Source organism: Bufo gargarizans, chromosome 4 (assembly GCF_014858855.1).
Source record: "Bufo gargarizans isolate SCDJY-AF-19 chromosome 4, ASM1485885v1, whole genome shotgun sequence".
In the NCBI taxonomy this organism is placed as follows: domain Eukaryota; kingdom Metazoa; phylum Chordata; class Amphibia; order Anura; family Bufonidae; genus Bufo; species Bufo gargarizans.
In genome coordinates, this window is record NC_058083.1 from 220,085,725 (window position 1) to 220,110,592 (window position 24,868).

The window sequence follows — 24,868 nt, forward strand, 5'->3', positions numbered from 1 at the left end:
CTGAGACATTGTATGTTCAGTCTGGTTTCAACTGATGATGGGTCAGAAAAGACCATTGTATGTTGAAAATATGGTATCCTGAGGCCATTGTATCTTGAGGGATCAATGTACTTGCCTTTTATGTAGTACAGTATGAAATCAAGATATGACATACGCATGGCTATGATGTATAGCATATTCTGTATGCGCTGCCGTGAACAGCACCTATTTTGTTAGGAAGAGCATAAAATCAAGTCGCCAGCAGGCGTTGGGGTAGGTCGCTGCCTTTTTACAGTGGCCTCGTTTTAAGCACTGCCTGGGTCTCCCATGCAGCAGAGGCTTGGCTCTTACATGAGAGCTGGGCTCCTGATCTAATGGCACGGACCGGCAGAAGCACTTGTGGAGATACAGGATGAGGCTCTGGAAGCGCGCCCCTGACAGTATCGCACTGCGCTTGCGCTGTTCTTACCGGAGAAAGGCACAACTGCACTTCACTGTCATAGGAATACGTTTTTGGATGGTTTACAGCTGGCTTTATTTGTGACAATGGATGTATTATTGGTTGAGGGGATCAGTTTTTGATGCCATTTTCTACAAAATGTTTCTGAAAGTTTTTTAAAATATTTCAGACTCTTATGCAAGAAGATCGTTGATGTACTGCACAGAATTACAAAACTTTCATGTGAACTTCTGACCCGCCATTTTCTGTAACTTCTAATTAAGTTGGGTGAGGTGGTGTCATATAACAGCTGTGATAACAGTCCTCCCCTCTGTCCGGGCTTGGTCATTACAAACTGGTCGGTTTTTGGAACTTTGTCATAATTCACATATGAAGTTATAATTAGCTGTGGCAAATGAAATTGTCAGCCAAAAATACTGAAAATTGCATTTTTTGTGTTCGTACTACCACTCAAAAAGATGTATGTACCCCAAAATGGCACCAATAAAAACTCTCATACATCTCTATGGATGGAAAACTACACAGGGGCAGCCTGGAGCGGCCCTGCCCACAGTTCACCCGAATTTGCATCAAAATAAAAAGAAGTATTTCTAAGGAATCGAGGACCGGATTTTCACACGAGAGATATGGTTATGTTTCAGGACATCTGCCATACATAACAGTATGCTGATTGTGAAACAGATTTTAGAGTTGACAGACTCCCTTTTAGGGGTCAAGGTCTGCTTCTGTGCCTCCAGATGTACAGTGTATGTAACAGTATTCCTATATGATTGTATGCACTACTCTCAAAAAGTTGGGGATATTTGGCTTTTGTGTGAAAATTATGGAAAATGTAAAGTTCACACTACAGTGATATTATATCATGAAAGTAGGGCATGTAAGTAGATGCATGCAATGGTTATTTTCTCATCTCAATCTATTTATTGAATTAAAAGCCAACAACAGCGGTTGGAATACCCCCACCAAAAATGTCAATGCCTCAATAACTTCTCATGTAGCCATGAGCATCAATTGCAGTTTGACAAAGACGTCTCGTGCTGTTCACTTAGTCCTCTTATTGTCTGCTGATGCATGGCATCCAACTCTTAAAGTGTGGCCCTCAGGTCAGTGAGGTTCTGGGGTACCGAGTTATGAGCCTCTACACGGTGACTCAGCTGATCCCATAGGTTTTCAATGGGATTCAGGTCTGGAGAAAGTGCAGGCCACTCCATTTGAGGTACCTCAGTCTCCAGCAGCCGTTCCATAAGGATGCAATTAAGCCTGTGTTGTTCTTGCAGAGGCACACTGACTGGATTAATAATGTTATTGAAGTAATAAGGGCTTGTCGCTGTACCATTCACAAAGTGTAGGGCAGTTCTGTATTGACTAGACACACCTGTCCACACTGTAACACTACCACCACCAAAGGCTCATCTGGCTGATGCATAGCACCCTCCTTGACGTCCAACATCGTTGGCGGCCATCATTTCTGTTCAGTGTGAATTGACTTTCATGAGTGAACAGTACTGAGGCCCACTGGTCCCTCATCCAGTGTAGATGCTCTCTGGCCCATGCAAGACGATAACGCCTGTGTCTGGTGGTGTGGTCAGGTACCCTTGCAGGCCATCTAGCATGCAGACCAAGCTGATGTAAACAGTTTCAAATGGTCTAATGTGACACTTGGGTGCCTCTCACCTACTTTAAATGTGCCTGGAGTTGTGTGGCATTCATCATCTGGTTCTGCGGGGCATTGTTGACAATGAAGCCAATTATCAGTGTGGGATGTGGCCAAAGGACGTCCAGTTCTCAGTCTTTCTGTATCTCTGTTGCAACCTGCTAATGACACTCAGTGACACTCTAAGCTCAGTGGCCACTTCCATCTGAGAACATCCTGCTTGAAACCTCGCAATGGCGAGGTACTGTTGATCAATTGTTAGGTGTCATCTTGGTCTCATGATGTCAAAATGTGAACAGCATGATGAGGACTGTTGAAATACTAAATGAACCTGGAAATTTATTGGGCCATTCTTGGATCAAACACCTGTGAATTTTGCCATTAAAGGGGTTGTCTCATCATAGACAATTGGGGCATATCGCACCCATATAGAGAACAGAGCCCCGAGAGTGAAGGAGGGCGCACTGTGCATGCGCAGCCGCCCTCCATTCATTTTCTACGGGGCTGGCTATTTCCGTCGAGCCCACAGAAGTGAATGGGAGCGGTGGCTGGTCATGCGCGGTGCGCTCCCATTCACTTTTATGGGGAGCCGGCTTGGTGGTGGCCAGACCTGAGTCCTTCAGCCACCACCTTGCAGGGATTTGTTCCCGATGTAGGTGCGGGTCCCAGTGGTGGGACCCGCACCTACAAGACAATGGGGGAATATCCCATCTTTGTCTTATCAGGGCATATAGTGTCATAGAAGGGGGAACCCTTCTGTTAGCTAGAGATACTGGGGGTCATTTATCAAAGACCAATAGTTTACACCAGTCTTCGATACTCCATTTGCTGCTGGAAGATGTGCTTAAAGGGGTTTTGTGACATTTAATTTTTACTGATGACGTATACTCAGGATAACCTATAAGTATCTGATCGGTGGGAGTCTGACACTCCGTGGCGCTCACGTTTTATTGTCCACGTGGCCTAGGCTGAGCTGCAATACCAAGTACAGCCGCTATAAAATGTACAGAACTGTGCTTGGTGAGCTATGAGGAGGACACTATGCTCACCGATGCGCCACTTGCCTTCTAAAACAGCTGATCAGCGGGGGTCCCGGTTGTCGAACCACTACCAATCAGATACTGATGACCTATCCTGGGGATAGGCCATAAGTAGGGATGAGCGAACTCGAACTGTATAGTTCGGGTTCGTACCGAATTTTGGGGTGTCCGTGACACGGACCCGGACATTTTCGTAAAAGTTCGGGTTCGGTGTTCGTCACTTTCTTGGCGCTTTTGTGATGCTTTCTTGGCGCTTTTTGAAAGGCTGCAAAGCAGCCAATCAACAAGCGTCATACTACTTGCCCCAAGAGGCCATCACAGCCATGCCTACTATTGGCATGGCTGTGATTGGCCAGAGCACCATGTGACCCAGCCTCTATTTAAGCTGGAGTCACATAGCGCCGCCCGTCACTCTGCTCTGATTAGCGTAGGAAGAGGTTGCGGCTGCGACAGTAGGGCGAGATTAGGCAGATTAACTCCTCTAAAGGACTTGATTATTGATCGATCTGCAGCTGTGGGTCATTGAGCTGCTGATACTCAATTGCTCACTGTTTTTAGGCTGCCCAGACCGTTTGTCAGTCACTTTTTTCTGAGGTGATCGGCGGCCATTTTGTGTCTTGTGGTGCGCCAGCACAAGCTGCGACCAAGTGCATTTAACCCTCAATGGTGTGGTTGTTTTTTGGCTAAAGCCTACATCAGGGTGAAGCTGTCACACCAAGTGCATTTAACCAGCAATAGTCTGTTCATTTTTTGGCCATATACTACATCAGGGGCAAGCTGCGCCTGTCACCAAGTGCATTTAACCCTCAGTAGTGTGGTTGGTCAAGCTGTCACACCAAGTGCATTTAACCAGCAATAGTGTGGTTATTTTTTGGCCATATCCCAGTCTAATTCTGTCAGTAAATCTATACCTGTCACCCAGCACCTAAATACTAGGCCTCAAATTTATATCCCGCTAAATCTGTCGTTACTGCTGTACTGTTCTGGCTGGGCAAGTTATTTAGTGTCCGTCAAAGCACATTTTTTGTTCTGGGTTGAAATACAATTCCCAATTTAGCAATTTCCTAATTTAGTGGTTTCTGCTGTATCAGAGCTATTTGAAATCTATCCCTAAAAGGGTATATAATATTCAAGGTGCACATAGGGTCATTCAGAATAACTTTACACACACGCTACTGTGCATTTCCAAGTCTAATTCTGTCAGTAAATCTATACCTGTCACCCAGCGCCTAAATACTAGGCCTCAAATTTTATATTCAGGTGAATTTGAATACAATACATTGGGCCAAATAATATTTTTGTTGTTGTGGTGAACGATAACAATGAGGAAAACATGTAGTAAATGACACGGACGTGGACATGGTCGTGGTGGTGTTAGTGGACCCTCTGGTGCTGGGAGAGGACGTGGCCGTTCTGCCACATCCACACGTCCTAGTGTACCAACTACCTCGGGTCCCAGTAGCCGCCAGAATTTACAGCGATATATGGTGGGGCCCAATGCCGTTCTAAGGATGGTAAGGCCTGAGCAGGTACAGGCATTAGTCAATTGGGTGGCCGACAGTGGATCCAGCACGTTCACATTATCTCCCACCCAGTCTTCTGCAGAAAGCGCACAGATGGCGCCTGAAAACCAACCCCATCAGTCTGTCACATCACCCCCATGCATACCAGGGAAACTGTCTGAGCCTCAAGTTATGCAGCAGTCTCTTATGCTGTTTGAAGACTCCGCTGGCAGGGTTTCCCAAGGGCATCCACCTAGCCCTTCCCCAGCGGTGGAAGACATAGACTGCACTGACGCACAACCACTTATGTTTCCTGATGATGAGGACATGGGAATACCACCTCAGCATGTCTCTGATGATGACGAAACACAGGTGCCAACTGCTGCGTCTTTCTGCAGTGTGCAAACTGAACAGGAGGTCAGGGATCAAGACTGGGTTGAAGACGATGCAGGGGACGATGAGGTCCTAGACCCCACATGGAATGAAGGTCGTGCCACTGACTTTCACAGTTCGGAGGAAGAGGCATTGGTGAGACCGAGCCAACAGCGTAGCAAAAGAGGGAGCAGTGGGCAAAAGCAGAACACCCGCCGCCAAGAGACTCCGCCTGCTACTGACCGCCGCCATCTGGGACCGAGCACCCCAAAGGCAGCTTCAAGGAGTTCCCTGGCATGGCACTTCTTCAAACAATGTGCTGACGACAAGACCCGAGTGGTTTGCACGCTGTGCCATCAGAGCCTGAAGCGAGGCATTAACGTTCTGAACCTGAGCACAACCTGCATGACCAGGCACCTGCATGCAAAGCATGAACTGCAGTGGAGTAAACGCCTTAAAAACAAGGAAGTCGCTCAGGCTCCCCCTGCTACCTCTTCTGCTGCTGCCGCCTCGGCCTCTTCTGCTGCTGCCGCCTCGGCCTCTTCCTCCGCCTCTGGAGGAACGTTGGCACCTGCCGCCCAGCAAACAGGGGATGTACCACCAACACCACCACCACCTCTGTCACCAAGCGTCTCAACCATGTCACACGGCAGCGTTCAGCTCTCCATCTCACAAACATTTGAGAGAAAGCGTAAATTCCCACCTAGCCACCCTCGATCCCTGGCCCTGAATGCCAGCATTTCTAAACTACTGGCCTATGAAATGCTGTCATTTAGGCTGGTGGACACAGACAGCTTCAAACAGCTCATGTCGCTTGCTGTCCCACAGTATGTTGTTCCCAGCCGCCACTACTTCTCCAAGAGAGCCGTGCCTTCCCTGCACAACCAAGTATCCGATAAAATCAAGTGTGCACTGCGCAACGCCATCTGTAGCAAGGTCCACCTAACCACAGATACGTGGACCAGTAAGCACGGCCAGGGACGCTATATCTCCCTAACTGCACACTGGGTAAATGTAGTGGCAGCTGGGCCCCAGGCGGAGAGCTGTTTGGCGCACGTCCTTCCGCCGCCAAGGATCGCAGGGCAACATTCTTTGCCTCCTGTTGCCACCTCCTCCTTCTCGGCTTCCTCCTCCTTTTCTTCCACCTGCTCATCCAGTCAGCCACACGCCTTCACCACCAACTTCAGCACAGCCCGGGGTAAACGTCAGCAGGCCATTCTGAAACTCATATGTTTGGGGGACAGGCCCCACACCGCACAGGAGTTGTGGCGGGGTATAGAACAACAGACCGACGAGTGGTTGCTGCCGGTGAGCCTCAAGCCCGGCCTGGTGGTGTGCGATAATGGGCGAAATCTCGTTGCAGCTCTGGGACTAGCCGGTTTGACGCACATCCCTTGCCTGGCGCATGTGCTGAATTTGGTGGTGCAGAAGTTCATTGACAACTACCCCGACATGTCAGAGCTGCTGCATAAAGTGCGGGCTGTCTGTTTGCGCTTCCGGCGTTCACATCCTGCCGCTGCTCGACTGCGCTACAGCGTAACTTCGGCCTTCCCGCTCACCGCCTCATATGCGATGTGCCCACCAGGTGGAACTCCACCTTGCACATGCTGGACAGACTGTGCGAGCAGCAGCAGGCCATAGTGGAGTTTCAGCTGCAGCACGCACGGGTCAGTCGCACTGCGGAACAGCACCACTTCACCACCAATGACTGGGCCTCCATGCGAGACCTGTGTGCCCTGTTGCGCTGTTTCGAGTACTCCACCAACATGGCCAGTGGCGATGACGCCGTTATCAGCGTTACAATACCACTTCTATGTCTCCTTGAGAAAACACTTAGGGCGATGATGGAAGAGGAGGTGGCCCAGGAGGAGGAGGAAGAGGGGTCATTTTTAGCACTTTCAGCCCAGTCTCTTCGAAGTGACTCAGAGGGAGGTTTTTGGCAACAGCAGAGGCCAGGTACAAATGTGGCCAGCCAGGGCCCACTACTGGAGGACGAGGATGAGGAGGTGGTGGAGGAGGATGAGGATGAAGCATGGTCACAGCGGGGTGGCACCCAACGCAGCTCGGGCCCATCACTGGTGCGTGACTGGGGGGAAAGGCAGGACGATGACGATACGCCTCCCACAGAGGACAGTTTGTCCTTACCCCTGGGCAGCCTGGCACACATGAGCGACTACATGCTGCAGTGCCTGCGCAACGACAGCAGAGTTGCCCACATTTTAACGTGTGCGGACTACTGGGTTGCCACCCTGCTGGATCCACGCTACAAAGACAATGTGCCCACCTTACTTCCTGCACTGGAGCATGATAGGAAGATGCGTGAGTACAAGCGCACGTTGGTAGACGCGCTACTTAGAGCATTCCCAAATGTCACAGGGGAACAAGTGGAAGCCCAAGGCCAAGGCAGAGGAGGAGCAAGAGGTCACCAAGGCAGCTGTGTCACGGCCAGCTCCTCTGAGGGCAGGGTTAGCATGGCAGAGATGTGGAAAAGTTTTGTCAACACGCCACAGCTAACTGCACCACCACCTGATACGCAACGTGTTAGCAGGAGGCAACATTTCACTAACATGGTGGAACAGTACGTGTGCACACCCCTCCACGTACTGACTGATGGTTCGGCCCCATTCAACTTCTGGGTCTCTAAATTGTCCACGTGGCCAGAGCTAGCCTTTTATGCCTTGGAGGTGCTGGCCTGCCCGGCGGCCAGCGTTTTGTCTGAACGTGTATTCAGCACGGCAGGGGGCGTCATTACAGACAAACGCAGCCGCCTGTCTACAGCCAATGTGGACAAGCTGACGTTCATAAAAATGAACCAGGCATGGATCCCACAGGACCTGTCCGTCCCTTTTCCAGATTAGACATTAACTACCTCCCCTTAACCATATATTATTGTACTCCAGGGCACTTCCTCATTCAATCCTATTTTTATTTTCATTTTACCATTATATTGCGAGGCTACCCAAAGTTGAATGAACCTCTCCTCTGTCTGGGTGCCGGGGCCTAAATATATGCCAATGGACTGTTCCAATGTTGGGTGACGTGAAGCCTGATTCTCTGCTATGACATGCAGAATGATTCTCTGCTGACATGAAGACAGATTCTCTGTTACGGGACCTCTCTCCTCTGCCTGGGTGCTGGGCCTAAATTTATGAAAATGGACTGTTGCAGTGGTGGGTGACGTGAAGCCTGATTCTCTGCTATGACATGAAGACTGATTCTCTGCTGACATGAAGCCAGCTTGTCTGTTACGGGACCCCTCTCCTCTGCCTGTGTGCTAGGCCTAAATATATGCCAATGGACTGTTGCAGTGGTGGGTGACGTGAAGCCTCATTCTCTGCTATGACATGCAGACTGATTCTCTGCTGACATGAAGCCAGATTCTCTGTTACGGGACCTCTCTCCTCTGCCTGTGTGTGTGCTGGGCCTAAATATATGCCAATGGACTGTTGCAGTGGTGGCTGATGTGAAGCCTCATTCTCTGCTATGACATGCAGACTGATTCTCTGCTGACATGAAGCCAGATTCTCTGTTACGGGACCTCTCTCCTCTGCCTGGGTGCCGGGGCCTAAATATCTGAGAATGGACTGTTCCAGTGGTGGGTGACGTGAAGCCAGATTCTCTGCTATGGGACCTCTCTCCAATTGATTTTGGTTAATTTTTATTTATTTAATTTTTTTAAATTCATTTCCCTATCCACATTTGTTTGCAGGGGATTTACCTACATGTTGCTGCCTTTTGCAGCCCTCTAGCCCTTTCCTGGGCTGTTTTACAGCCTTTTTAGTGCCGAAAAGTTCGGGTCCCCATTGACTTCAATGGGGCTCGGGACGAAGTTCGGATCGGGTTCGGATCCCGAACCCGAACATTTTCGGGAAGTTCGGCCGAACTTCTCGAACCCGAACATCCAGGTGTCCGCTCAACTCTAGCCATTAGTAAAAAAAAAAAAAAAAAAAAAAGTATGATGAAACGCATCCTCAGCCAGTTCATGCACCTAGATTGAAATCTACTCCATCCCCAGACTGGAGTAAATTTCAGGTGTGATTTATGACTGGAAAAGGCTTAAATGTTGGTGAATTTGTCAGGGCAGATGGCCCTGTCTCCCTATGCCTGTCCCATTGTTAAGGACAGTGTAAAAGAATCATGTGTGCCAACATTTAGGCACACCAGCGTTTAAAGAAATGCAAAATGGGGTCTCTTGCGACTTTTCTACTCCAAAAACTGGAGTAGGGGGTAATAAGTGACCCCATTGTGTGATTACTGGCAGATTCCCCCGATGATAATGGGTTTGAAGGTGTTTAAACTGTCAGATCCCTGGTTGACACTCCGTTTAAAGGGTATATCCCATGAGTAATGTAAAAAATTAAAATGAGACCTCACATAGCACATGACCATCTCTTTCTAACAAAGCTAGAACCAGCCCTGTACCTCACATGGATCCAGAGATCTCCCCATGTATTGCTCTGCTAGATTTATATCACGCTGGCAGCTCAAGGGGCGTGTCTTTTCTGCTGCAGCTCAGGGGGCGTGTCCATGCTCTCCCTATCACAACTCAGGAGGCAGTTGAAGATGAAACTGAGCATGTGCGGCCATCTCAGTGAGCAGGACAAAGAAATAAGAAAAAAAACTGCAGGTGGCGCTATACAGATACATTTTATTGAATAACTCGGTATCTATGCTACATTTTTTTTATTACATAAAATTACAAAAGTATTCAGATGCAGGTACTGGTTTGAAAACTGTAGAATATTTTTTGTGGTTAAACCCCTTTAAGCCTGGTGTACATACATAAGCTGAAAAACATTTGCCGTTTCTAAAAAACAAGTGTCACAAATCTGAGATGTGACAATATTTGTTTAGAATCTTTAGAAATGCATAGTTTACATTTACACCTATCTGAGTTCTCATCCATACCAGTGTGTAGGACAGTAGGCCAGCACCGTGTAGACGTCATTCTAAAATAAGCATCACCTACCAATACCTCTTCTTCCCAAAAAATAAGGAAACCATGTTGTGAACATGTTACATGCTACAATATTTAAGCAAGCAAAAGCATTTTCAAGGGCGAGGTTCCCCAAGGAAAGGGTGTATTTTCCACATTACGTCCCTAAGTTGGCTGAATGTGTGAGTTGAAGTTTATAGCTCGCTGAGACAAAATTCTGCATGTGTGTACCCGTCATTTTCCAGCCTCTTTATTTAAAATGCTCTTCGAGAAGCATTAAATGTTGGAAGTGGATGATGTCATATGCCATGAAATATTAATGATAACAATTGTGGGGGAGATTTATCATTTTTGGTGGTGGTGCCAAATGTATTAAATGGCACACAGTAATAATATATTTGGCACACCTGCAATGTGGTGTCTACCTAATGTGTGTAAAAGTGCACCAGGCGGTTGCCTGCATGGAGTTGCGACTTCTTAAAAGTCGCACATCATAAATGAGACTTAAAGGTGTTCTATACTGAAATCTTGACCTACTTGTCACTCCACTTCTAACAGTTGCAGTGTCGCCAAGTGTGACCAGATAACACCAAATGTCACACACGGGCATGACTTGTCACTTTTTAACTCCACGAAACTGTCTATCCTGTCTACAAGAGTCACACGACAATTTTTATAATGATAGTCTATGGTGTTGCACTGCGAATGCGGATACATTTTTTGCTTATGTCGCAGTTCGACACCATAGAATATCATTATAATAATTGCTGTGCGACAAAATGCGCTACAAATGTCGTTGTGTAGCGCTAGCCCTAGGCTTAGTGTTGTGTATGGAGACACCTATTAATCAAGAAAGAAGAAGCCAGTGGAGATCTGCCCCTAAAGGGAATATCTCACTTAAGCAATTGGCACTTATTATGTAGAGAACATTAATACTAGGTACTTCCTAATGTATCTGGCCACAAAAGAGATCGGCGCCTTTTCCTATAGTGTGTAAGCTTGACCACCATTGATGGATTGCAGGGTGGTCGTAATCATAGAAATGAGAAGTGTATAATGTGATGGAAAAATAAATCCAGCCAGCAAAGGAAGCAATATGGACAATAACAATACATTAGTAAGTGCCTTTTGTTAACTTTCTCTATATAATAAATGCCACTTTAAGAGGGATGTCCAAAGGGAGGAGCAGGATAGCAGTTGCCATAGATCATTGGCATTACAATCATTTATTATATCACTATGTAAGTACATACTGAATGCTGCAGTGAAGACCCCATCTCAAGTCTTCTTGAAGAACCCTTATTTGGCATATCTTTTCCCAGACATCTGCTGTGTATTTGTGTGCTTAAAATGGTTGTCTGGTCCCAAAACCAATATAGTTATTGCCCTGAAAGGGTGTAAATAAAATAAAGAGGACTCGCCTATTCACCGCCACTCTTTCTCTATGGCCCCCTTCACACGGGCGTCGCTGGGTGAGAGCCGGATGCATTCCGGGAAACCCACGCGAGTAGGCACTACATTGCAGTCAGTTTTGATTGCGTTCGTTGTTCATTTTTTTTCCGTGTGAGTGCAATGTGTTTTGCACGCGCGTGAGAAAAAACTGAATGTGGTACCCAGACCCGAACCCAGACTTCTTCACAGAAGTTTGGGTTTGGGTTAGGTTTTCTGTAGATTTTATTATTTTCCATTATAACATTGTTATAAGGGAAAATAATATCATGTCAATTGAGGGTTAAAAAATAATAAAAGCATTACTCACCTCATGCACTTGATCACGCTGCATTGTCTTCTTCTTTCAGGACCTGCAAAAGGACCTTTGACATCAGCGCAGGTCCTGCTGAATGAAGACGTCATCAAAGGTCCTTTTGCAGGTCCTGAAAAAAAAGACCATGCCGGCTGTGCGATCGAGGATGAGGTGAGTTAATTTTTTAAATAAATTTTTCAACCCCATGAGGCACATTTTACTAAGCATCCTGTATTAAGAATGCTATTATTTTCCCTTATAACAATGGTATAAGGCAGTGATGGGCAAACTGCGGCTCTCCAGATGTTGCAGAACTACAACTCCCAGCATGCAAAGGCTGCCTACAGCTTTCAGCCTACAGCAGAGCATGGTGGGAGTTGTAGTTTTGCAACAGCTGGAGAGCCGCAGTTTGCCTATCACTGGTATAAGGGAAAATAATACAGGGATTAGACTTTAATGGGGTTACTCATCCCTATCATCTCCTAGCAACCATGCGTGAAAATCGCACCACATCCGCACTTGCTTGCAGATGCTTGCTATTTTCACGCAGCCCCATTCATTTCTATGGGTCCTGCGTTGCGTCAAAAACGCATAATACAGAACATGCTGCGATTTTCATGCAACGCACAAGTGATGCGTGAAAATGACCACTCATCTGCACAGCCCAATTGAAGTAAATGGGTCTGGATTCAGTGCAGGCGCAATGCTTTCACCTCACGCTTTGCACCCGTGTGGAATTCTCGCCCGTGTGAAAGGGGCCTATGGCTGGGCCACTGTGCCTTTTATGGTCATCTGCTGCTTGGGGATGAGAGGCTCAGTGATGGAAGGTAAATAAGTGAGTGACCTTTTTGTTTTCCTTATTTCTCTGTCCACCTCACAGAAGTGGTCACACATGCTCAGTTCCATCATTCAACTGCCACCAGCTGATCTATTGTTAGAATCTGTGACAGTTACAGGGAGAGAAGGTTGCAGCAGAAAGGACATGCCCCTGATAAGCAGTGGCGTACCAAGGGAGGGGCGCCCCGGGTGCCACTCACAAGGGGGGTGCCAGCCAGGCCGCCTGTCTTTAAAAAAAAAATAATTATATTTTTTATTCTTCAGGGCCGCACCGCCGATCGCCACAGGCGGCGCGGCCCTGGATGTAATTGCGGCCGCTGTGTGCTGTGGGGCAGGGGAGGGAGAGGCGTGTCCCTCCCCTGTTCTTCTGATAGGCCGCAGGCACTAATGCCTGCAGCCTATCAGAGGCCGGCTCAGGCAGCGCGATGATGTCATTATCATCGCGACGCCTGAGACCGGCAGCACACAGCAGGGACACAGGCCGGAAAGGGCTTGCATTGCTGCTGAGCTGATGGAGGTAAGTATTCGTTTTTGTTTTTTTTCCTCTTTGCGGGGGAGATCTGGCACTATGGGGGGGGGGGGGAATCTGGCACTATGGGGGGGGGGGGGGGGGAACTAGCACTATGGAGGGGCACTATGGGGGGTCACTATAGGGGGAGATCTGGCACTATAGGGGGGAGATCTGGCACTATAGGGGGGGAGATCTGGCACTATAGGGGGGAGATCTGGCACTATAGGGGGGAGATCTGGCACGATAGGGGGGAGATCTGGCACGATAGGGGGGAGATCTGGCACGATAGGGGGGAGATCTGGCACGATAGGGGGGAGATCTGGCACGATAGGGGGGAGATCTGGCACGATAGGGGGGAGATCTGGCACGATAGGGGGGGAGATCTGGCACTATAGGGGGGGAGATCTGGCACTATAGGGGGGGAGATCTGGCACTATAGGGGGGGAGATCTGGCACTATAGGGGGGAGATCTGGCACTATAGGGGGGAGCTGGCACTATAGGGGACAGCTGGCACTATAGGGGGGGGGAGCTGGCACTATGGGGACATTTCTTACTGGCACATTATGGGGGGGCACCATGGGGGTATCTGTGGGCTTTTTTTTTAAATTATTGGCACATTCTGGGGGGCACTATAGGGGAGAGCAGCACTATGGGGCATCTGGTGTTACTATAGGGGCATTATTTGGGGGCACTATGGGGAAGTGGGGGCTCTAAAGTGGTCTTTTGTATTGGAACATTATGGGGGGAACTGGCATTTGGTGGCACTAAGGGGGCATTTTTTTACTGGCACATTATGGGAGGCACTATGGGGGAGTGGAGCACTATTGGGGCATATGGTGGCACTAAGAAGGGGCATTTTTTTACTGACACATTGTGAAGGAGGAGCACTATAGGGGCATCTGCTGGGGGCACTAAGGGGCATTTTTTTACTGGCATATTATGGGGACACTGTGGGGAAGGGGGAGAGGAGCAGTATGAGGGCATTTACTGGGGCACTATATAGGGGTATTTTATACTGGCATACATTATGGGGACATTAGCTCAACTGCGGGCACTAAGCGGGGGTATTTCATGTACTGTCATATTATAGGGAAAATTAGTACTACTAGGGGGTATCATGGGGAGCTATACTACTACTGGGGGCTATGAGGGGGTGGCAGGAAACTAATGTCTGTTTCTCAATCTCTGCAGAGACCGGGAGATGGCAGAAAAATCATCATGGCGGTCTGGTTTGAATGGAGAAGATGAGGAAAGAGAACGTCTACATCAAAGGTGACATCACTGGATGTAAGAGGTATGTGGCGCTATGTAGGAGAGGAGATGCCCCTTATGAACCACTGATCACCCCTGATCACCCCATATACACTCCCTGATCACCCCCCTGTCATTGATCACCCCCCTGTAAGGCTCCATTCAGAGGTCCGTATGATTTTTACGGATCCACTGATACATGGATCGGATCCGCAAAACACATGCGGATGTCTGAATGGAGCCTTACAGGGGGGTGATCAATGACAGAGGGGTGATCACCCATATAGACTCCCTGATCACCTCCGTCATTGATCACCCCCCTGTAAGGCTCCATTCAGACGTCCGTATGATTTTTACGGATCCACTAATACATGGATCGGATCCGCAAAACACATGCGGATGTCTGAATGTTTTGTAATAAATATTATTGAAAACATTGAAAAAAGTTTGCATGTTTTCTTAACTTTCTTGGGGGGGGGGGGGGGGGGGTGCCAAATGCTCTAGGTACGCCCCTGCTGATAAGGGTGGGTTCACATCTGCGTTCTGGATTCCGTTATGGCTTTCTGTTATAATATGGTTATAATGGAATCCATAAGACAGAAGTCAAAACGGAAGCCTTTAGAGGCTTTCCGTTTTGATCCGTCTTAATAGAAGTCTATGAGAATAACTGATCCGTCTGGGTCCCGTTATGCAAGACGGAAAACAAAGTCCTGTCGACAGGACTTTTTTCTCCGTTCTTTATAACGGAAACGGGACGGATCCGTTATTCTTCCCCATAGACTTCTATTAAGATGGAAAGCAAAACGGAAAGCCTCTAAAGGCTTCCCTTTTGCATTCCATCATAATACAAGTCTATGGGCAGCAAAACAGATCTTTCGTTCCGTCTTATGGTTTCCGTTATTTTCCGTTATAACCATTTTATAGCGGAAAGGCATAACGGAATCCAGAACGCAGATGTGAACCCACCCTAAGACCTTCTCTCTAAGCTGCTAACATGAGAACATCTAGCAGAACAATTGGACAAGGAATGGGGAGATCTCTGCATCCATGTGAGGTACAGGGCTGATTGTTACAAATGAATAGCACATCATAAAGTCCTAAAAATAGATGCTCTAGAATTGGGGATCACATGGGCGATGCAAGTAGAGCAGTAAAGCAGACATGTCAGGAGACGTGGTACCGTATTATTTTGTGCCTGATATTTCCATAGCTTTACACAAGGAGATTGCATAGGCCAGTGGTGGCAAACCTATGGCACAGGTGCCAGAGGCGGCACTCAGAGTCCTCTCGGTGGGCACCCATATCCTGGAAAAAGTCTAAGGTGTGCCAATATGCCTTAGACTTTTCCTGCCATTCATCAGCGCAGGGCGCACAATGAACAGCACAAGCAGCGCACTGAATGTAGGCAGGATATTCTAGCTAAATGATAAAATACATGGGAGATATACTATATTGGACTGTTTATCCATGTTGGCACTTTGCGATAAATAGGGTTTTGGGTTGCAATTTGGGCACTCGGTCTGTAAAAGATTTACCATCACTGGCATAGGCTCAGTTCCTGCATATTGCCCTGGTTAGATGCACAATGTAACATTTGAGTGAGATGGAGTATAATTCTCATGACTGCACCATGTGTTGTGTGCAGTTACTTATATTGTTTCTGTGGCTTCCATTGACAGATGATGTTAGGGGGGGGGGGGTCTTGAGAGGCCCATGAGACTTGGCCCAAAAGCGTCAGTAGATCTTGTTTAGGCCTCATGCACACGACCGTAGGTGGCTCTTGCCCGCTTTGAGGCCCGCAAACAGCGGGTCCACAATATACGGGCACGGCTGTGCATGGACTGTATCAATTGAATGGTTCCGCAATCCGGGAGATGTGGTGTGGAACGGAGGCACGGATCAGGAGCCCACGGAAGCACTATGGAGCGCTTATGTGCCTCTGTGCCGTAAAAAATAGTGCATGCACTACTTTTTTGTGCTGCAGACCGTTGGCTGCGGATCGGAGACCCCATTTAAGTGAATTTGCAGTCCGCAGCATGGGCATGGGCTGGCACATGGTTGTGTGCATGAGCACTTACAGTACAAAACTGTCAGTTGAATGCTTAGTCGCCCAACACCTACCCCTTCCAAATATAGAAAGAGTGCAGTAAGTGGCTGCTAGACACCTGTGATTAAAATCCAGCAGCTCGACCCTTCTCTCCTCCGGACATAGGAGTAAACGTTAGGGGGTTGGCTAGTAGAGCCTTAAAGGGAACCTGTCACCATGAAAATGCCGTGTAATCTGCAGGAGCTGAGCAGACAAATATGGGAAAATATTCAGTAAAACTTGTTTTGTTCACTTAAATTCCTGCTTATTCTGGGCTTCGAAGTCAAGGAGCGGTCCTATCAGTGATTGACAGCTATCTCTGTGTATACAGGCAGAGCTGTCAATCACTGATTGCAGTCAGGGAGGCGGTCCTATCAGTGATATACACAGAGATAGCTGTCAATCACTGATGGGACCGCCTCCCTGACGGCAATCGGTGATTGACAGCTCTGCCTGTATACACAGAGATGGCTGTCAATCACTGATAGGACCGCCTCCCTGACTGCAATCAGTGATTGACAGCTCTGCTTGTATACACAGAGATGGCTGTCAATCACTGATAGGACCGCCTCCCTGACGGCAATCAGTGATTGACAGCTCTGCCTGTATACACAGAGATGGCTGTCAATCACTGATAGGACCGCCTCCCTGACTGCAAAGCTCAAAAAGAGCAGGAATGAAAGTGAATGAAATGCAAGTTATTACTGAATGTTTTCCCACAGACTATGGGGGAGATTTGTCATCTCCCTGTTATGCAAAAGTGGCATTAAAAAGTTTAAACTTTTGAAAAAATAGTCACAAGTGCCTTTTTTTACACTGGCCTTGCCAGACTTCAAAAAGGGGGCATGGCAAGTACGGGAAGGGGGCATGAAGCCATAGCTTTCTGTTTAGGCACACAGACTACTGGAGGATGCGCCTAAAGTATGATGGGCGCAGGGGACATCAAGACCAGCGCAGAGAGCACCTGTCCTGACAAATGTCCCCCGTACAGATCGGTCTGCTCAGCGCCGGCAGCTCAGACACCAGGTGACGGGTTCAGTGATCTGTACGATCCTGTGTCCGTCTCTGGTGGAGAGCAGCCATCTGTGTAGCACATTCCCTGTAGGCAGGCCTCCTCCAGTGTTCTCTGCTCTTCTCTGTGGGCAGAGGCGAGTGTGTGTCATTTTGGGAAACATCTGTTTTCTAAGTTTGTTCCATAGTTATGAAGTATAAGCAGGCTAAACCACAGATATGGAAGGTTTGTAAAACGCGCTTAAACTTGTGTCTAAATGCAGTAAAAATGATCTGCCCGTGGTGTTTTCATGCTGATATACCAGTGACGAGGATGCACAGGCCTGGCCCATATACCTGCATGCTGTTATATAGTCTGCTCTGGCACAAACCCTATATGATTTGAAGTACACAATGCACTTTTATTCTTTTACTTTGTAATTTATATGTCCTTTTTGAGGTTGAAAATCTCTAAAATGCAAGTTTGGTTATCTCTATGGCCTATAACTAAGCAGAGCACTAGTACCAGAACATTATGATCATTTACCCTGTGGACCACGCTGAAGACCTTTGACTTTTTCCCTGCACTGTGGGAATCCTGGCTACATAACTGTTAGTGTCCATTCACACGTCTGTGTGTGTTTTGCGAATCCACGGATTCGTGGATCCACAAAACACGGACATCGGCGATGTGCGTTCCGCATTTTGTGGACCGCACATTGCCGGCACTTAAGGGCTGTGTGCAAGAGGCCTAAGGGAGAGTTCACATCACCATTTCATTTTCTGGTTCGCTGTGTGATAAGACTGTCCCCTCTGTTTCTAAACGGCCAGAGGCATAATGGGACGTTTAGGGGAAAAGGGGAATTGGCCCAGAAATGGCACAACAGCTAGAACAGGTATACACTAGGCATACAAGAGCCTGTACATTCATTAATGTGTATGCGTTATGCCTTTTATGTGAAGTGTATGTGAAGTTAACCCCAGTATCGCACTTGCCCTTGAGAAGATTATGCTGGGTTAAAGAGGTTCTCCAGGTTTTTAATATTGATGATGTATTCCCAGGATAGGTCATCAATATCAGATCTGCGGGAGTCCGACACCCGTCACTCCCGCCAATCAGCTGTATGAAGGGAAGGTGCGCGCGTGCCAGCTCCTTTCTCTCTTCCTGCTCACTGCTGCTGTGCTGTGTCTATGGCAAGCAGGAAGGGAGACGGCACGCGCACACTGCGCACAACTTCCCTTCATACAGCTGATTGGCGGGAGTGTCGGGTGTCGGACCTCCGCAGGTCTGATATAGATGACCTATCCTGAGAATAGGTCATCAATATTAAAATCCCAGAGAACCCCTTTAACTCTTTAATGCCCTCTGGTACATGCTTTTACATTGCTTTCAGTTTGGGTAAATGCTGTTCTACTATTACAGTCTCTGTAACAACAGCATTTCTTCTAGGGGAGCTAACAATTCTGCCATACGGCGCCAAAAACAAATGATGTGTAGGAAAATGAGGTCTTATTGCATAATCAACTGTTGCTCTAATTAGCCACCTTACTTCTCTGGTCCATTAGCGGTTACTTCTGACTTTGTAGGAAATGGGATTCTCCGGTATGGAAGTAGCTTAGTGGTAATGTTGACCTTGGAAAAGCAGGATACTCTTTAGACTGACAGTGGCGTCTATGGGACAGTAGGGCGTTAATGCATTTACGGCTGTACCTAATTTGTGCAATCGGTGACAAAATCTGTAATAGATCTGGATGTTTCATAACCAATCAATTCTTTTAGAAGATTGAAACTGAGAAGAAAGTAAGATCAAAGGTTATTGTTATATGGCTCCTAAGAGAATACTTTTTGCATGCATGGAACGGATTGAATACTTTTACCAAATCAAGAGTTACATAGTACACCTAGAGGAGTAGCTTCCCTTATGCAGATTAATGTCTTAATGTCAGATATATATATATAATGGTGCTTATGAATAATAATGTATTGATAATGTCATGTATGAAATCCATTGATGTGAATGTACTGTAGCAGACTGAGACATTATGTTAATGATATGCCTCTGTCATCCTGGGTATAAAAATCTATTATTTGAGAAAAACGTTATCATTCTACCATGCCATAGCATCATACACTTTGCATTCTGTAGTCTGCCTGCCTTTTCGACTAGGGATGAGCGAACTTGTGTTTCCACGTTTCATACAAGCATCAGGTTTTCTCAGAATTCCGTTATGGATTCCGCTACCGCCGGCCATAAGTTATAGTCCATGGGAGCGGAATCCATGACGGAATTCCTAGATAACCCGAACACAAGTTCGCTCATCCCTATTTTTCATCTCTATTATCTGCCTTGCTGCTCATCTCAAATAAACATGTAAGTTGCTGCCCAAGAAGAATAGTTTCAAGAATTCCCTTCAGCTGCGGGCGAAGTCCAGCAATGTGCAATGTCTACACTGGCCGTGCCTGTAGGTCCCCAGGGGCCTGTGTAAAGTAAAGGAAAAGAACTCTTGCTGCTCCAGCACTGCTAGGCCTGCAGCGGTCATGTGTCAATCATTGTTCCCCAGTCTGCTGTTGCATTGGGGCCCTACGGGCACTATCGGTGTGGACATATCTGCTTTTGGCACTGTGTGGCAGAATCATTTGGGCCCAGTTGTCCGGAATTTTAGTAATTTGTGCTACGAGCCTCCACGTGTCTTGACCTGTTCCTTCATTGGTAATGTAGCTATCATTTCAGGTTGCTTAGCACCTGGTTGTTGCTGTATTAGTTTTTTAACACTTTTTATGTGTTGATTCCAGGATGGCATTTTCTGCTGAAAAGATCAGCCTGGGAGGATGGGAAGTATGGAAAATCCAGATTTAGAGGAGTTCCCTCCTCCACCTCCTGAAGGTAAAGTAAGAGCCAAAGTTTACACAATCGGTTGGGGTTAATACGCTGTATACAGACTATATAATGCCTTTACCACATTGATGGCACAGGATATGCCATAAGTGTCTGATAGATGTGGCTCCCCCCCCCCCCCCTCCAGAACGGGTCTCTTGCCTATTGAAGCTTGCTTTGCTACGCAGTTTCCATACCTCCCACAGAAGTGAGTGGGAGTTGCGCAAGCGCCGCCGAATCTCGGGAGCTTTTACATACATGTATGTGATGACTTTTATATGTAGTGTTTTATTCATGGTAAGAATACCGTGTGTGGGATAGTTGAGCGCGGCCTGGTGGCTCTTTGCTCAGAAGTGATCTTTTTTGCTTGCAGTGGCAGAAGGGAAATTGCTGGAGCACTGGGTGATATGAGGGGGCAGTGCGGTGGAAAGAGCTGAGGACAGAATCTGAATTGTTCCCATCAAAGCTCCCTTGTCACTGGTGCTTGACACACTCTGAAGCCTTCATAAAAAGGGAAGATTATGTGAAATGGCAGGCCGCACAGCTCCTCCACCATAAATGCACATCACTTGTTTGCTACAATAGCTAGATTGAAAAAACGGACATGCTTTTTTTTTTTTTTAACCAGGCCATTTTTTTAGGCATGTGCTCTCACAATTCATCTTTGTCTATTATATACAGACATATCATTATGGTATGCACATTGTATAGTATAATTACAACTGAAGATTTACTCATTTTCCTAAATGTTGTGTGTAATGATGGCGAGGAGATAAGACTTTTATATTTGAATATATTTGCCATGGTGGCTGTTGTGCAGCAGGCTTCCCCTCCACTGTATTGGGGTGGGCGGTTATACATGTCATAGATAAAGTCCTCCCCGCAGGTCAGTGCCCATGTGGATGAGATCTGTGTGGCTGCAGCTCTCCTTGCCTCCATGTATACAGAAAGACACATAGCTGCCATCAGCATATGGTAAGGGAGCAGGGGACCACTTTCCTCATAGGGGACCCATAACCGTTTCTTTCTTAAAAACTGTTTAACGCACAGTTTTTAATTTGGTATAATAGCCCAGTTGAGCTGTCATTAAAACCTGCTGTCTCTTCAGTTATAGCCAGGAATTCAGGTGGTCTGGTGTATGTGAACTCAAAGGCCAAGATTTACTAATGTGTCTGTGCCAATTATGCCAACAAGGAGGTGGGGCTTCACAGCAAAGGGCTAGGACCTAAGATGTACCATTTTACGCCAAAATTAGATAGATCATTAGAATATGATCATTTGGAGTCCGACACCAGGGACCCCCGCCATTCGGGTGTTTGAGAAGACACTGGTACTTACAGTAGCACAGCAGCCCTCTACCAGCTTTGCCTTGGCCATGGGACGTGCCCTAGGCGCATCTCAGTCCGATAGAAGTGACTGGGGCTGAGTTGTGATTCAATGTACGGTGATGTGCTTGGTGGGGGTCTGACAAAATATCTTGGAAAACCCTTTTTAATGATATAACTATCTTACGTAGATTGGCTGGTTTCTCCATTGTCAGATTGTGAAAGCAACAGTGTGTCATGCAGGTCCTGCATCCATAATACAGAAAAGTAAAATGAATATTGTAATGACAAAACTGTAAAGATTAGGTTAGTCTTTAGGGCTGGTGTAAACAGCCAAGTGCTGTACTCTGCAGACTTGGCTCCATAGGGTTTGAATGGAGCCTCTCACAGTCCTACACATGCTTGACCATGGTCCTGCCTAAGGAGGAACAGGGGTCTCTGAGCTTGTGTTTTTTTAATTTTCAGTGGGACCCCAGCAATCATATCTCTCTCACCTATCCTGTGCAAACCTTATTTTTTGTAGGACAAGTTATAGTTTTTAATGCACTATTTTGGGTACATGTAATAATTGAGCCAGCTGTTTAGCTAAAAACCCCTTTGTTTACGTCAGTAAAAAGACTTATAGTGGTCCCTAAGGAGTTAATAAGGAAATTAGGGCTGCAGCTAACGATTATTTGAATAATCAATTAGTTGCCGATTAATTTCTACGATTAATCGGGAAAAACGACAAAATTACAAAACAGAGAGGTTTATATGATCTTACTTGAAAAATGATGTTCAAAGGCCATATTAAAACAAATTGTGGACGACACTATTAGGGGGGCTCTGTGGACGACACTATTAGGGGGGCTCTGTGGACGACACTATTAGGGGGGCTCTGTGGACGACACTATTAGGGGGGCTCTGTGGACGACACTATTAGGGGGGCTCTGTGGACGACACTATTAGGGGGGCTCTGTGGACGACACTATTAGGGGGGCTCTGTGGACGGCGCAGTTATGGAGAGGGGTATCTGTGGACGGCGCAGTTATGGAGAGGGGTATCTGTGGACGGCGCAGTTATGGAGAGGGGTATCTGTGGACGGCGCAGTTATGGAGAGGGGTATCTGTGGACGGCGCAGTTATGGAGAGGGGTATCTGTGGACGGCGCAGTTATGGAGAGGGGTATCTGTGGACGGCGCAGTTATGGAGAGGGGGATATGTGCACTGTTATGGGCATAACAGTGCACAGATCCCTTTCCTCATAACAGTGCACAGATCCCCCTTCCCATAGCAGTGCCATACACAGACCCCCCTCCCCATAACAGCCCCGGCCCCGATGCTTATAAGTCGGACTAATCACGTCTGCATCTTTATTTTACCTTTTTACAATGACGCTCCTGTAACAGCCAGGCAGAGCGGACGGCGGCGCAACGTCACTCACTCACGTGACGCACCTGCTCCGCCCACCTCATGAATGAAGGAGGCGGAGCAGGCGTGTCACGTGAGTGAGTGACGTTACGCCGCCGTCCGCTCTGCCTGGCTGTTACAGGAGCGTCATTGTAAAAAGGTAAAATAAAGATGCAGCGACCGCCCGCATAGCAACGAATCGGCGATTATTCGATAACTGGATTCGTCGACAACGAATCCAGTTATCGAATATAATCGATTACATCGATTAATCGTTGCAGCCCTAAAGGAAATGCTCTAGTCTGAGGTCCTGACAGTAGCCATCTATGAATCGTAGACACACACTGCATTATGTCTATTTTATCTGATGGCATTTAGCTTGTTAGCATTGTTCTCCTTTGATACTGCTGTAGTAAAATGTAGTATTTTTGTTTGTGCATCAGTCTTGGAAAATGCTGGTATTGATGAGGATGAGGACGAAGGCGAGAAATTTGATTTTGATAGTGGAGATGATGCTCCGGAAGCAGATAGGCAGCCACTCCCAGTGGCCGAGGATGATCTAATTGACATGGGGCTTAACCTCCCCGATCCTCCAGGTATGATTATTTTTTATTTTATTTGTATTATAGCGTCTGATCTCTTTTATTTATTGTAAGGTACTTTAATTATTATATTAGAGAGATACATAACTTGCTCTTACCTAGTATAAATTTTTTAGTGGAATACTGCATTTAAGGCTTTCACACAGCCATGTATGGTCCATGAAATGTGGTCTGCGTGATGGTCACATTTCCCAGACCAACCACAGCTTGTGTGAGCTGAACTCACAGCATCACAGTGATATACAGGGTGGGCCATTTATATGGATACACCTTAATAAAATGGGAATGGTTGGTGATATTAACTTCCTGTTTGTGGCACATTAGTATATGTGAGGGGGGAAACTTTTCAAGATGGGTGGTGACCATGGTGGCCATTTTGAAGTCGGCCATTTTGAATGCAACTTTTGTTTTTTCAATAGGAAGAGGGTCATGTGACACATCAAACTTATTGGGAATTTCACAAGAAAAACAATGGTGTGCTTGGTTTCAACGTAACTTTATTCTTTCATGAGTTATTTAAATAAAATGTGTTCAATGTGCTGCCCATTGTATTGGATTGTCAATGCAACCCTCTTCTCCCATTCTTCACACACTGATGGCAACACCGCAGGAGAAATGCAAGCACAGGCTTCCAGTATCCGTAGTTTCAGGTGCTGCACATCTCGTATCTTCACAGCATATGCTCATAAACTTGTACATAACTCATAAAAGAATAAAGTTGCGTTAAAACCAAGCACACCATTGTTTTTCTTGTGAGATTCCCAATAAGTTTGATGTGTCACATCTTTCTATTGAAAAAACAAAAGTTGGATTCAAAATGGCCGACTTCAAAATGGCTGCCATGGTCACCACCCATCTTGAAAAGTTTCCTCCCCTCACATATACTAATGTGCCACAAACAGGAAGTTAATATCACCAACCATTCCCATTTTATTAAGGCTACTTTCACACTAGCGTTCGGGCGGATCCGTCTGCATTAAAATGGCAAAAAAAAAGCTAAGTGTGAAAATAGCCTCGGACGGATCCGTCCAGACTTTCAATGTAAAGTCAATGGGGGACGGATCCGCTTGAAGATTGAGCCACATTGTGGCATCTTCAAACGCATCCGTCCCCATTGACTTACATTGTAAGTCTGGACGGATCCGCACGCCTCCGCACGGCCAGGCGGACACCCGAACGCTGCAAGCAGCGTTCAGCTGTCCGCCTGTCCGTGCGGAGGCGAGCGGAGCGGAGGCTGAACGCCGCCAGACTGATGCAGTCTGAGCGGATCCGCTCCATTCAGACTGCATCAGGGCTGGACGGCTGCGTTCGGGT

The 24,868-nt window shown here is 47.0% G+C and overlaps 1 protein-coding gene across 3 annotated transcripts in view; it reads left to right on the plus strand.

The window, feature by feature from the left end:
- ARHGEF10 (Rho guanine nucleotide exchange factor 10) overlaps positions 1–24,868 on the plus strand; it is a 172,467-nt gene that overhangs the window by 16,250 nt on the left and 131,349 nt on the right. For all 3 annotated transcript variants that reach the window (XM_044288945.1, XM_044288946.1, XM_044288947.1), the window contains exons 2-3: positions 20,158–20,248; positions 23,396–23,548. In XM_044288945.1, coding sequence (XP_044144880.1) covers positions 20,194–20,248; positions 23,396–23,548 — 208 coding nt within the window. In that variant the 5' untranslated portion in view covers positions 20,158–20,193. The remainder of the gene's footprint in view (positions 1–20,157; positions 20,249–23,395; positions 23,549–24,868) is intronic.